We start from the raw sequence: 15118 nt of genomic DNA on the forward strand, positions 1-15118 counted from the left end.
AGGCGCTGCGTGGACACGCACTCACGAAGGAGAGGAGGACGGGCGCTACCGTAAACACGGCGCGCAACTGAAAATGACTAAATTTCAGGTAAAATTGCACTTTAAAAAAAATAAATATTATTTGTATTATGTTGCCATGCGCTCGTGTGCCACTGGTTAACCCCTCGCGTGCTATTACTGGTACGCGTGTCATAGGTTGCCGACCCGTGCTGTAGATGATAGCTTGTGCAACATTAGCCACTAATGTTTGCAACAGCTTCTGTGAAGCTAGTCGCTAACGTTGACGGCTGCGTTGAACAAACTAGTCGCTGATGCTCAAGGCCACGTCAGCAAAGCTAGCTGCTAATGCAGTTAGCGGCCGCCTAAGAACAATTTGTGTGTAAGAGTGACACAAACTCCAATCATATAACCAACTCCAATCAGTCATGTATCTGCACTAGCGTGGGTAAACAAGATGGGAGAACAGAAGCTAAGGACAAACATGAGAGCAAAATGCTGTTTATTTTTTTGTAATTTTTTTAAAATACAAAAACATTTTAATTACCAGATTTTCCGGACTATAAGGTGCACCTAAAAACCCCAAATTGGCCAAAAATTTGAACGTGCGCTTTATAGTCTCTCAAACTCCATATGCGAATAAAATTGAAAATGTGTTAACATATTTATGCATATATTGATCAGTAAATACACTTGATCGCTGACCAGAATTGCATAACATAAAACGCAATGGGAATGGAACCTGGATCGCAGTGGGGAGAATACCAGACCCTTTTAACTCAACCACCAGGCATACAAACAACACATGAAAACACATTACGTCTTACATCATTATCACACTATTTTGAGTCACTGTGCCAGATATGCTGGACTAGTATCTTGTTACACTTTTTCTCAGCCCAAACTAAGCATTGTAAGTAAGAAACGTTTCGAATACAAATCGGCATTGTTTTTATCTTTCAGAAGGACCAAATTACTTCCCACAATACCTTTTTCTTCACTCAATTCAGAAAACCTAGTGCCTTTTATGCGTCATCTGCATCCGTCGAGGTCTAGTAGATAGGAATCCACGTGCTCCTCGCCGTGATTTTGGTTTGATTCCTGTTGCATCCGGTTATGCAAACGTGATCAATGATACAATCAATCAACACTTACGGCACTTATTTATTTTTTGTGCAACCATAGCCCTTACTACCTTACTGTATTATACATAGGGGCGGCAGTAGCGCAGGAGGTAGAGCGCTCGTCTTGGGATCAAGGGATCCCAGTTCGAATCCCGGCTAGCCCGTGTTACATGTCGAAGTGTCCTTGGGTAAGACGCTGAACCCCTAATACCCCCAATAAGCAGGTTAGCGCCTTAGATGGCTGCAAGGCCGCTATTGGGAAATGTGTAGCACATTGTAAAGCGCTTTGGGGAGTCATTGACTTGAAAAGCGCTATATAAATGCAGATCATTTCATTTCATATATGCGCCTTATAGTCCGAGGCACCTTGTATAGGAAAAAAAAAAAGTAATACTACTTTTGGGGGGGAACCTTATAATCCAGTGCGTCTTATAGTGTGCAAAATACGGCATTCAAAAAAATGTACATTTGAAACATTACCTAGGCCAAAGTTTTCTTTCTCATTCATTCTTGCTCCAACAAATCCTCCTACTGTCTGTTTTCACTCTCAGAGCCCAAAGATCATTACAAGGGCATCAGAGGATGACGTGTTTTCGATGATAGGTAGTGTCGGTGTAGCATAGAGGCGTGCGGCGTATCAGAGGCTGCGGCAGCAGCAGCTGTCGCGCCGGCCCTGTGCCGCCTCTGTGTCAGGGCCTCCGAGGCCAGCCAGTCCCGGCAGGCAGACGAGAGGGGGAGGAAACCTGATAGCGTAAAGCGGGCCAGGCTTCGCTCTGTCTACCCGAGCTATCTATTTCTACGTTTGACTGGCTGACCGCCGGACAATCTGCATAGCAAACACTCTTTCGGCCTTCTGGCAGCAACGTGCCTAACGCACACATCCAAAACGTTATTTTTTTCCCCTTTTTTGTAAGCTTGCAAACGTCTTAGAAATAATAAAAGCTGCTATGTATGAACAGTTTCAGTAACGAGTACAGTAACGCGTTATTAATTGAATATTGTCACTCAAACGTCGTTACAGGATGGTGCGTTACTTCGCAACTTATTAAAAATGTTTCACAAATTTTAATGTCATCTAGTTGACACCTATTCCTCTGTTTTAATATTTACTCTGCCAGCAACACAGTGCTGATCACATTGCTAAAGAAGAATTGGCATATTATATGGCCCTACAAAGTACAACTCAATACTAATATTCAGCGAAGGGATGCTGCTGGAAATGTGAATTTCCCTGTGGGGATGAATAAAGTATCTATCTATCTATCTATCTATCTATCTATCTATCTATCTATCTAATAAAGTGGTACCATCTCAAACACATAGTAAGCTAATTTCTCCCTACTGATATTCTCCCTATCGTTTATACTTGCAGTCAATTTACAACTATTAAATAAAATCAGAAATCGGGGGTAATTTCCTTTGCAACTATTTGGTTGTGTCTCACAGTGTTGAACGGTAAGCAGTGCGTGGGGAACATATTATACGGGAACAACAAACCAACAAGAGATCAACAGGGTAAATGTGAGCACACACTTAACTGTAAAAGAGTTTCGAATTGTGTTCTTTTAATTTGAAAAATATTTTTTGCAATACACCATGCCAGCAAAAATAGAAAACATAGTGGACAGTACTCGGCAATGGAGAAATATAACTTTGAGCGGTTTGAAAAGACAACATGGATATGGAGTGTCTCGGCTAAGTGTTCGTTTGCAAGCTTTCAAGATTACACAATAAATATGAGGGGTGCACAGCTTCCACAGGTTGGTGTACACATTTTTTTAAATATTTATTTTATTGTGGTTATTTATAAGTATTAGGTGGTAATTTGTGACTAGAAGGTTAACTTAAAAGTAACACAGTACTTTTAGGTGCCAGTAATTCATGGGGTAAGGTAATTACATTTAAAATGAACAAACTAGTAATGGTTACTACTTTTTTTCAGTAAGGTGCCCAAAGCACACACCCAAAAAGCTTTTATCCGGTTTTGGAAACTTCTTGGAAATAGTAAAAGCCGCTATGTATGAATCCCTGATGTGGTTGCGGGACCCCGCTCGGGCCGGCATGTTTGGCGCGAGGGAGAGCAGGTGTCGGAGTTATGAGCCGACATGTAGAAGGAGCGAGACACGGAAGCGTGGAGTGTGTTTGGATTTGATGTGGGGGAGAAAATTGTTCTATAATGAGGAGGGGTGGCAGGATATGAAATGGGAAGTGGGGAGTTGGAGACAGGATGTAAGTTATGAGAAGGAAACCAATGTTGGGGAATCGCCAAGCCTGTTCTTGCCGCTATAAGCGCAGATATTTCTCACTAAGGTGGCCTGTGATTAATGCAACCTGGACGGGTCAAAACTATGAACTCAAACTGGCAACGCCACCAAAATATATCCGTTCTGGGGCTCAAAAAAATATGTGTGTGTGTGTGTGTGTGAGCGCATGTGAGGGGGTTAATAAATGTTGAATCAAACGCCGCACGAGACACTCACACTCCTTAAGGGTTGCCCATTAGTGGTGTGTGGGTGCATGGGGAGTTTATCAGTGTCTGGGTGATTTATGAAGTCAGACTCAATATCATCCACTTCACCCACACACATATGGACACGCACATGTGCGCACATGAGCACGTATGGCCACACGCTCTTGCATGCACCCACTGCAACGGGGACCGTGGGGGGGTAACATTAGGGAAAAATTGAAGCTATGACCCTAATGAAATGGACAAGGCTTCCATTAATGGAATCTTGAATGTTGGATTGCACAAAATATTTTAACACCAACCATATTTCACTGTATTTATTAGTTTGGGGTTTTGGTATAACATTGTTTTACTTTTTCTTAGTTCAAACTAATCATTGTAAGTGACAAATGTTGAATAAATGCGGCCATGACTAAAATAATTTATAGACAACGTAAAATTTGGACACAATACCCACATAGGATCAAAAATGTAGGTACAGTATTTACTGTTGATTCTCTTGCTGTGCTTGTTTGCATTTATTTATATCTTTTATTAAGACTTACCGTTTTCCCCATTCTATAACATTCGTCTCTGCAGGGTTCACTCACCTTTTTCATGGCCAAATACCAGCACGTTTTAAGGACTTCATCTATTTTGCAGCTCCACAAATATTATTATTAATTTAGATCTTGAGTAAATTGCAAGTACATGTGGAACTGACCAATGCATGTGTTTAAAATTAAGAGACATATAAACATATAGAAATGACGGTAATATGTAGCTTACATTTTAAGTTGCAGGGCGTTCTTCCTATTACAACCACTGGGAAACTTCTTGTCATGGCCAATAATAAATGTCCATAATTGATGCGTAATACTTGAACTACTACATTTTTAATAGTGGCCTATTTAGGGGTAGCATGCACCTGTCCTCTTGGGTGCGACCTGAAGGGGTCGATCACCCTACATAGAACAGTGCCGTCCAAACATATGCTAGCTGCTGTTAATCACAACGAAAACAATGCAATAGCAAGGCGAAGCCACCAGAGAAAGATGTTGGTGTCATTTTCAAGCAAACTTGTTGTGAAACAAGGCAACCGTTTCAAGCATGTACAAGCAATTTATGGAACATTCAAGCACTAGTTAAACACACAAGATTGAAATTCAAAGATTTTCAATGATCTTAAGAACCCCACCGAATCCTGCCTCTGATGCAGTGAAAAAAAATAATGATTATGTGATAATGACATGAGATCTAGTGCTTAGGATTCGGTGCTCTCACTGAAGGAACACGGGTTAAATTCTCATTGCATCCAATGTTTTTCGATTGTGGTCAGCGATATGTTGGACTGATCAATCATTGCACAGATGTGGTAATATCCTATTGTAAAACCTTGTGTATAACGCGCACCCAAACATTGAGTTGTTTTTTTTAGGAAGAAAAAAAAGTATGTTACATCCAACTAATGTCAAGTATATCGTAGGGTATATAAAAAAATCTTTGATAAGTGTGAAATATTTCAAATAAAACATTGCCCGGGGTACCTGAGCAATTAAACGTCCAATTACTGGCAGCATGTATGACGCTTTGAAGCTAGACTTGTTTTCAGCAGCCTCAGACAGATCTTGCTTGCTAAATTTGTAGCATTCCATGGAATTCAGTTAGCCACAAGCAAAAAGGCAAAAAAAAAAAAAAAAAAAAAAAGAAAAAAGAAAAAGGAAAAGGAGGGTGCTTACAGTGCACTTCAGAGTGTGCCTGGCTTAAATGGGACCCCTTGTGGCTGTGTCACAACTCCCTTCGTTAGGGGGCTGACTGTAGCCTGTAGTCACCACAGGCATCATTAGCCCTCTGTGAAACCACAGACTGGCCCTCATTCTTCATCTTCCTGTCTGCCGCCTCGACGTCCACGCTTACGAACGGCGAAAGGCGCAAGCCAGTCCAGCGGTTGCAGATGAGGTATTCAAAAATGCGGGGAAAAAAAAAAGTTGAAATGTATTCAAGGGGAGGGCCACTGGAATTGGATCAGTAAAGGTTAGAGCTGAGGTTATTTTAGGAGGGTGGATTATTAGGCTACCTGCACTCTACAGAGGAGGAATAACTATGGACATGTCAGGGTCACTCCGGAATTGCATTAGACAGTGAGAAGAATCAAGAATTTAATAGAGGGAAAGAAAGGAGCCAAAGCGGTAAAGCAACAAAGGATATTTAAGGGGGCAGAACTGCAATGACTAGTGGACATTGTCGACAAAAATCGAGAATAGAAATAGTCGACATTGAATTGTCTATTGTTGGCAGACACGTTTATTAAACAGACGGTGGCACCTCTACATGAATATTATCTCTAAAGAGAGGCGTTCATGCGCAATAGCGTCTCTGTCTCGAGCAGTAATATAAACATACATAAATGGTGGAGGTTACATCAAGTACGTGGACCAAAAATTCTAAAAAATGGGATCATTTTAGTCTGGATACGTTTAATAAAAAGACTACTTGAAACGTTTGGAAAGCAAACCTAGCGTAACATGGCGAGAGCACATCGTACAGTTAAACTAAATGGAGTCTGACTCCCCTCAGTAAGATTCAAGGTAAGTTGAAGTGCATACAGTTTTGATGACATTGTATTTGATTGTACAGTTTATACACATATATTTTGCTATTAAAAAGAGCATGACCGTTATGCCACAGTGTTCACGGATAACATAGAAGAAATCAAGTGCAGGACGAAGGGCAAACGTCAGTTGTTAAAACACTAAAAAACACAGTTCAGTTGTTAAAACCATTTAAACTGTTAAGACCTGTTAAGATCTTTGGTACAAACTTTGTACATCATAAAATTCATATACTTGTTGTATGTACTGTTAAACCTTTCCTTTGTTTACGGGGATAAAAAGTTTTGACTTCATTTTAATGTATTATTTAATTCCCTGTCCCTGAAAATGGACAGAGGTTATTTGTGGATGTGTGCCTCTGCTGACCAAGCATAGTGCATAATTGTTTTTAGATTTTTATTCTATTTTTGCACGGATCTGGAGTATGTTCAATAAATCATATATTTTTCCACTGCACCCATTTTATTGTGTTTATTATCATTAAACACATAAACAAATCAATGTCATGCTAAATTTAAGAAAAAGTAATAATTTTTTGATTATTCAACTAATTGTTTCAATAGCAGGTGACCAGTCGACAAAAAAAAAAGAATTGTTAGTCGCAGGCCTTCAAGGGTCTGCAGTGCTAGAAATTTTAAATCTAATTGCACACGCACAGAATTACTGTAACACCGGCACACATTCACTCACTCACTCCCGCCGCCCCGTCCATATGGTCCTTCCGATATAAAATAATTCCTCTCAAACCGGATTAAATGCTCTTATACTGCAAGTGAAGTACCATAAACATGTAAGATGTGGATCAAATGTGCAAGGATGATTTCCAGGTTGAAGTCTTAGATGTCATTTTTGTCGTTCTGTACTGCCCTCTAATGGAAAGTGCTCGGCTCAGAGAGAAGGGAAGAAGCTGCTGCTGAGCACGCTGCACAGAAAGACACAAATCCTAATCGGAAAAGAGCTCAAGGCATTCAACTTTTTCTAGTAAATAAACGCAAATTAAAAATGATGAAAGGTCTAAATTGACACGTGAAGACTCGCCGATTTGAAAAGTTGTTGTATATAATGTATAAGACATCGGCACTGGAGGTGGATGGCGAGACGAGAGCAAACAATGAGATCTAAATGGAGACAAAACAAATACTCCACTACAAAGCTTTGTAGCGGCAAAATTCTGAGCCTTTATCACTGGATGTCGAACAAAGCACTCGCTTGGCAGGAAATTAAAAAAACAACGAGAGGTACAAAGACTAATTCAAGCTCTCAGGAAAAAAAGAAATAACAACAATAACAATGTGCAGAGACATATTTTTAAGGGAATAATAACTCTTTAGAAAAAAAACATTCCAAGCACTATCTGGCAAACGCAGAGCAAGCCCACGGGAGCATATGTTTGTAATTCCTACTGTTCTCGGTTTAAGTTATTTTTGCACATTCTAATTCTGCAAACAACTCACTTGCACGTTAACTATGCAAGCATCTCTATTCTTAGATTTAAAAAAAATGAATTTCAATGGAATATTTACAGTTAACATTGCGTGTTTTGTCTGCATGTGTGTGTGTTTTGCACTTGCTATAGTTGGCGTGGGTCGCACGTCAGCCCTACTTGCGCCTCTTCTCATGGGCAAGCAGCCATTGTTTGAGGTGGTCGCCCTTGCCGCTCATGTAGGGGCCACTCTGGCCACTGCTGGAAATGACTCGGTGGCAGGGGATGATGAGCGGAATCTGGCACGGGCAAACAAAAGAGGAATTCATCCCTAAGGAAGCAGACGTGCAACTTTTTACAAATGTTGTGTAAGCACATCTCCACACACACGCCCAGATACTTTGATGTCTTATCTTTTTCTGGAAAAGGTGCGAATAAATATGGTTATTACAACGCCAATTTTAAGATTCACCGCAGAGAATTGTTTTTTTAAAGAATATCACAGATAGTATTAATACATAAATATGTCATCAGCAGTAAAAATATAGAGTTGTCCAAAATGTTGATGTTTTTCAAAGATTTTATATTTACTCATTGAATCTATATAAAATACACATTATTGATGACATTGGCCATGTTGACAAGCAGACGTGCAACTTTTTGCAAATGTTCTGAAAGCACATCATCTCACACTTGCTCAGACACTTTGATGTCTTATCTTTTTCTGGAAAAGGTGCAAATAAATATGCTCATTATTATAATTATTTGTGAGTATCATTATCTTTAACCACAGGTCATTATTCTTAAAAAAATAATTCTCTACAGTGAATTACAAACCTGGCATGTTTAAAATAATGATTACAAATAATTATATTAATGAACATAAATATTTGAATCTTTTCTCGAAAAACATAAAACATCAAAGTGTCTCTGGGTATTGCACAATATTATTCATTTCAAGCAGTGGCCAGAGTGGCCCCTACATGCGGTAAATCTTTTTAACCAGGGAAGCACGGCGGAGCAGTGGTTAGCGCGTGTGCGGCACAGTTCTGAGGTCATGAGATCGAACTTTGCTGTGTGGAGTTTGCATGTTCTTCCCGTGCTTGCGTGGGTTTCCTCCGGGCACTCTGGTTTCCTCCCCAAATTCCAAAAAACATGCATGTCAGGTTAATTGGCCGGTCCAAATTGTCCCTAGGTGTGAATGTCTGTCGCTGTGTGGCCCGCGACTGGCTGGCAACCAGTTCAGGGTGTCCCCTGCCCACTGCACGAAGACAGCTGGGATGGGCTCCAGCACCCCCGCGACCCTACTGAGGATGAGCGGTGCAGATAATGGATGCATGTATTATTTTAACCAAGCCAGTTTTATAATGCACTGCAGGGATTTTTTTTTGAATGACACAGTGAAGAGTAAATGCCGGAAAACATTTAAAACATAATAACAAGTCATAAGCAGGTGAATTATAGTGTTGTCCAAATCATTGATGTTTTTAACCCTGGAGAACCTAAGAACCCTTTTCTTCTTTGGAAAATGGTGACCCGTGGAGTTCTCCACGGTTAAAAGTAGTTGTTTTGACTTGTGGTCCCTGAATCAAATATTGGTGACATTGATGATGCTGTCAAGTATACATGCAACTCTTTGCAAATATTGTGCAATACATAGAGACACTTTGATGTTTTGTGTTTTTCTAGATGAGGCGCAAATAAATATGTTCATTAACATAATGATTTGAATCATTATTTTAACCATGCCAGGTTTGTAATTCACAGCCTAGAATTTATTTTTAAAGAACAAAACAGTGAAGTGTGAATACAGAAAGACATTTAAAACACAAAAACAGGTCATAGGGTTGACCAAATTGGGGATACATTAATATCTACTTATAAATAAGTATGAAATACAAACTTAATATGGCATTGATAACGCTGTTTTAGATAAAAAAAATATATTTGTCATGTCCCCTCACCATTTGACCCTTATTTACTGCAAAACTAAGTACAGGAGAATTAGATCCACTGTTAATTGAAATATAAATATGATTTTTGTAAAAACGTCACTAGTTTAGCGACAATGTTAATGAAATAAAAGCTAACTGGAAATACATCATCTTTGTTTGTATTTTTAAATGTTTTCATTTACTGATTTTGTAAATGTATCTAAGTATACATCTGCTGTTCCAAGTCTCATGTCATTTCAAACGATCATGTTTGATAAAAGTTATTTTGTTTTTAATTTTGACAGTATGAACTACCCTATTACTTTTGACAAACTCGTCCCGATAGAGATGTATTATAAATGAAAGAGCCTTTGATTTACCACATAAATGGCATAACTTCCAAGCAACCATCACACGGACAATGTGAATGTGGATTTCTCGTGGTGAGACAAAAGTTCCGCAACCCAAAATGCATGGTTGGGGCGATGGCTCAGTCAATGGCGATAAATGTTTTCCCCACTCTTTAAAAATGTAAAGCAAAGAAGCAATCAAAAATTAATGGGCAAAAACACCAGCAGGATGAATATTCAATGGAGAGGGTGTCAACATTAAGATCTGATAACCCTGTGATCATTAAAAAGAGGAAGTCGGTGGAGCGTTTGCTCTTATTGCAGGCGACTGGCGGGAGGGGGCCCTGTGTTCTTTGTAAACCAAATGGCTGGAGAAAGATTAAACAAGCCAGCCTAAAACACTGCGATCATTGTAAATTCAGGGCAAAAGCGGTTTCGCCTGTTACTATAAATCGTAACAATTATCTCAAGTGAAACTGTTTGGTGTTTATTGATGTTACTGTATTTCTTCACTGCAGTATCAAGCTCAACCCCCCAAAGATATTCTTTTGTCATTTATTCTATATACTGTACATAAGGTGCCCCAGACTATAAGACGCATGAAATCTAGACTACATTAAGAGTTTACAGACGAGTACATATTAATATGTGCAGCTGACCATAACAGTGTATGCAATAGAAATCAAACACAGGTTGTGGCAGCGGGAGTACTGACACCAGGTTTCTTACAGCTTAAGGCAAGTTAAGTTCAAGACTTTTTTAATGCCTTTTGAAATCAAATTGAAGACCAAGTAGACAAAAAAAAAACAACTGAAACAAGCAAAACAAAAAACACCACGAGATTTAAAGGCATCATCCCCCCCAAAAAAAAAACGTAAATCCAGGATATGAAAAATTTGTCAATGTTACTAAATATTTGCATTTTCATTTTTAAGACTTTCGAAAATTGGATTTCAATCATTTTCCCGCCCAAATAAGGCCTTATTTTTAGAATCATGAATTCAATGCCTAGTAAGTCTTTTAAAGAATCTGCAGGAATCCTGTGACATGTTACCTCTAAACCACCAGTGGTATAGATTACATATAAAACGGAAATAGAGTTTTACCCATAATAACACTATTTTTACTCACAGTGCCAAAAAAGTGCATTCTGATAAGTGAAAAAGTCTATCCACTTCTTTACATGTGCATCAATAACCTTTAGGTTCAATATGTATACATACCTAAAAGAGCTTGTGTAGTATTTTGTTGAAAGACCTTTTGTTTTCTTCACTCTATGTTGGTATATAAGTAGAGAGAGTGTTTAACAAATCACAATGCACCGTACAAATCAGTGTACCTGGCACCATGAGTAAAAATAGTGTGATACTGAGGTAAGGTCTAATGCAAGGGCAAGAATATATGACAGATATGGCTCTTTTTGTGAGTACATTTGGCTTGGACATAAAAATTAACTCTAGCAAATGTTCTTTGACACATTCCAGTGTTGGGGTTGAGCAAAGCATACTTTACTATATGTGATGCAGAAGCAACACAGAAAACACTATTAGTTCGCTCCAGTATATTCAATATGGGGCAGAGTCTCAACTAGTTTAAAGTCAAGGTGTCACACCAACACACCCCCTATTTATGGAACCTATTCAACAATGTAGATTCACTGTTAAGACACGTTATGATGAAAACCCACAGAACAAACCGTCAACACCCCAAAACCCCAGTAAAGAAATTTGATTGGGTGAGCGGCAGGGATGGGAGGAGCTATGCATCCATAGCACATGCACTTTCTTCTCTCAGGAGGGAGACAAATATTGGGTGGTATATTTGTGTTGATAAGGGACACAGGCACTTGCCTCATTATTACTTTGTAAATTTGATCATATCACAAAGAACTAAATTGTGCTAAAAATTTTGCTTATGTCTGGAGTGTGGGTTTGGGGGTTTTGTTGAATTTAGTCTTAAATTATATGGTGTGGCTCTCAAATAATAATTCTGGCCCAGATTAACCCTATGCAAATCAGTGTTATTGGCACTGTGAGTAAAAACTCTCTGATAACGAGATAAGGACTAATACCTTGTTGCATGTACCTCAGGTAGTCTAGTGGTAAAGTGCATGTGCCCGTTGCATACAATGGTTTGCAATTTCCGTCAGCCATGTTTATCGATTTGATCCATCATTGCACAATCATTGTTCAAATACAGTATTACTGTAAAACATTGTATAGTATCGCATACCTATAATACTGTATGCATTTCCAAATCGTATCTGCCGTACTCCGCGTTATATAAGGCGCACTTTTAAATTTCTGGCGTTTTACTCGCACCTTATAGTCCGGAAAACACAGTACATTAAAAAAATAAAATGTCAGTGCCAAACGAGAGCGCTCTGTGATTTTTGGTTGATCATAACTTGATGGCTGCCGTGGCATATAAAAGTTGGATGCACTGCGCGCCTCTCTTCAGATCCATCATTAAACCGGCTCCCATATCAACGGCAATAAAACTTTCTGAGCCTCAGATTAACCTTGCAGACAGAGAAATACTGCTCTCGTATTCAGATCAATATTGTTCCCCGGGTTCTGTAGAAGAGCAGGGTACCCTGAAGGCCTACGCATCTGCTTCCTGACTGTGCGGGGAGAGGTGTGCTGCGCCGGAGGTGGAGGGGGTTAACGGTGAATGTGTTGCGATGCTTCACACTGAGCTTATCAATACTCAAATCCTGGTGAGGGCCGAGTGCCACAGAGAAGGCGCGGATCGATTGAGCACACTGAGCTTTTCGCAGCTGAAGCCGTAGCGCAGAGGCGCTACTGACAAGTAATTGACACCGACAATCTGACTCAGGATCAGTGGCTGAGGGCTAAAGCTCCCATCTTCCTTTCAGAAAAAAGGAAGGAAGAAATGGAGGAAGGAAGAAAGGGAAATAAGGAAGAAAGAGAGGTAAAGAAGCAGGAAAGAGCTGTAAGGAAGACAGTTAAGAAAGAGACTCATAATTAAGAAAGAATGCAGCATCGTGACCATATTGCAATGAACATGAGTGCAATAACTTTGAGAAGCACAAAGAAGGAATAAAATACAAGGACGGATGCAAAGTACAGAGACTGAAACTGCACCTTTTTTCTTGTCATTTTGTTCCCAGCATTCCACAAGGGTTTTAGTTTTGAGGGGTTTCTGGAGCAGCAATAGAGCGGAAAATCATGTCAACACTGTCTTCTAGGTGGACCTCATGTTATGTAGAATAAATACAATTTGAGAATTTAATACAAGCATGTTTGTAGGGTAGGTAATATATTTTGACTTATTATTTAAATCAATATTGTTTTTTTAATTTTAATTAATTTAATTTTAATTATTTGTAACTTGTAACAGTTCTGAGGTCGTGGGAACCTCCTGAGTGGGTTCAAATCCAGCTCCCGGCCTTACTGTGCGGAGTTTGTATGTTCTCCCCGTGCTTGCGTGGGTTTCCTCCGGGCACTCCGGTTTCCTCCCACATTTCAAAAACATGCATTTCAGGTGAATTGGCCGGTCCAAATCGTCCCTAGGTGTGACTAAGCGAGTGAGTTGTCTGTCTCTGTGTGCCCTGCGATTGGCTGGCAACCAGTTCAGGGTGTCCCCTGCCCACTGCCCGATGATTGCTGGGATGGGCTCCAGCACCCCCGCGACCCTACTGAGGATAAGCGGTGCAGCTGATGAGATGAGATTTTTTTGTAACTATGAGGGATTGTCTCCTTAAAATTTAAAAAGTAGTGATTATACAGTAAAGGGGTCGACTAAATAATTTTAGTCAAAACATTAGACCAATGTTAAATAAAATTAAAATAGTATTTTGTAATTTTGATTGACTGATGGTTATTTACTTTGATATAGACTAAATTACTGAATTTTAATGAATGTAGTAACTGCTGTTATCCTTTCCTTCATGACTTGGAACCTTTTTAATGATACAGCTGTATGAAAAAATATCAATGGAAACCATCTAAAGCAGCCTCAGACCATTCATGACTCCACCATAAGCATGACACTGGCCAAACATGGCATCCATGGGAGAGTCCCCACGCAAAATACACTGCTATCACAAAAAAACAGAGTCATATCACATTTGCTAAAAAGCATCTTGAGTATCCTCAAGTCCTTTGTAGAAACATTCAAATTCACAAAACATGGACTGATAAGTCAAAAATAGCTTTTTTTAGAAGGTGTGCAGCCTGTTACATCTGGCGTAAAAATGACACAGCATTTGACGAAAAGAACATGATGCCAGCAGTAAAGCACGGTGGTGGCAGTGTGATAGCCTGGGGCTGCTTTGCTGCCTCAGGACCAGGACAACTTGCTGTGTTTACCAGAAGATCCTGAAGGAGAGCGTCTGGCAATCAGTTTGTGCCCTCAATATCAAGCGCTCTTGGATCATGCAGCAGGACAACGATCAAAAAACACCAGTAAGCCCTCCTCTAAATGGCTCAAACAACAAAATGAAGATTCTCCAATTGCCGAGTCGAAGTCCAAATTTAAATCCAATGGAGATGCTAATGCAAGAAAACCCTCCAACATGGCAGATCAGAACTAATATTTTCAAATAAGACTGGGCCAAAATTCTTCCACAGGGTTGTGAAAGACTCATTACCAATTATTGTATTTGATTTCTGTTATCGCAGGCAAAGGGGTCCAGCTCGTTATTAGGTTCAGCGTAGGGGCTGCACGATTTTGGGAAGAAAAAAAAAAATATATTAATAATTGCAATTTTTCAGACCGGTATTGCGATTTTAATGTTATTTTCTGTCTTTATTCTTAAGTACATTTTCTGTGATAGTTTTGTTTTTGTTAATACTCAACCATTTTAAAATGCTAAAGCTAGAAAAAAACAGCACTAGCACTGGCTAGATTTGTTAAGGTTTCTTTCTGTTGACCATGTTTTACTGTTCAATTCCCTAATCGATAGAAGTACCTACTCACCTATGAAATGCACTAGGTCGCACCTCAAGCTCATTAAAATAGCGGTCTAGACATGTTTCAAAATAAAACATCACAACATAACATTCCAATTATTTTTTATTTATTTATTTTGACATGTCTTCATAACCAAATAAAGGCAATCTCTAACGTAAAAAACATCTGAAAAAAGGAAATAATGAACTCTTAAAAAAAAAAAAAAGCAAAACAATTTGCACAGTATAGAACACAAGTCTGATTTTAAAGCAAAATACGATATGTTACGCAGTTCAGCTTCCACTTTACCCC

At 39.3% G+C, this 15118-nt stretch overlaps 1 protein-coding gene across 5 annotated transcripts in view; it reads right to left on the reverse strand.

The window, feature by feature from the left end:
* Positions 1-5896: 5896 nt before the first annotated feature.
* Positions 5897-15118, reverse strand: part of mgmt (O-6-methylguanine-DNA methyltransferase) — a 60785-nt gene continuing 51563 nt past the window's right edge. For 3 of the 5 annotated variants that reach the window (XM_088351272.1, XM_088351271.1, XM_088351275.1), the window contains exons 6-7: positions 7786-7904; positions 5897-7104 (exon numbers count right to left, since the gene is read on the reverse strand). In XM_088351272.1, the coding sequence (XP_088207398.1) occupies positions 7071-7104; positions 7786-7904 (153 nt within the window). In that variant the 3' untranslated portion in view covers positions 5897-7070. Of the gene's footprint in view, positions 7105-7336; positions 7905-15118 lie in introns of those variants that run through there. The other 2 variants (XM_088351274.1, XM_088351273.1) reach the window with 2 other exon arrangements.

Source organism: Urocampus carinirostris, chromosome 13 (assembly GCF_059441175.1).
Source record: "Urocampus carinirostris isolate Australia breed hairy pipefish chromosome 13, RoL_Ucar_1.0, whole genome shotgun sequence".
NCBI lineage: Eukaryota > Metazoa > Chordata > Actinopteri > Syngnathiformes > Syngnathidae > Urocampus > Urocampus carinirostris.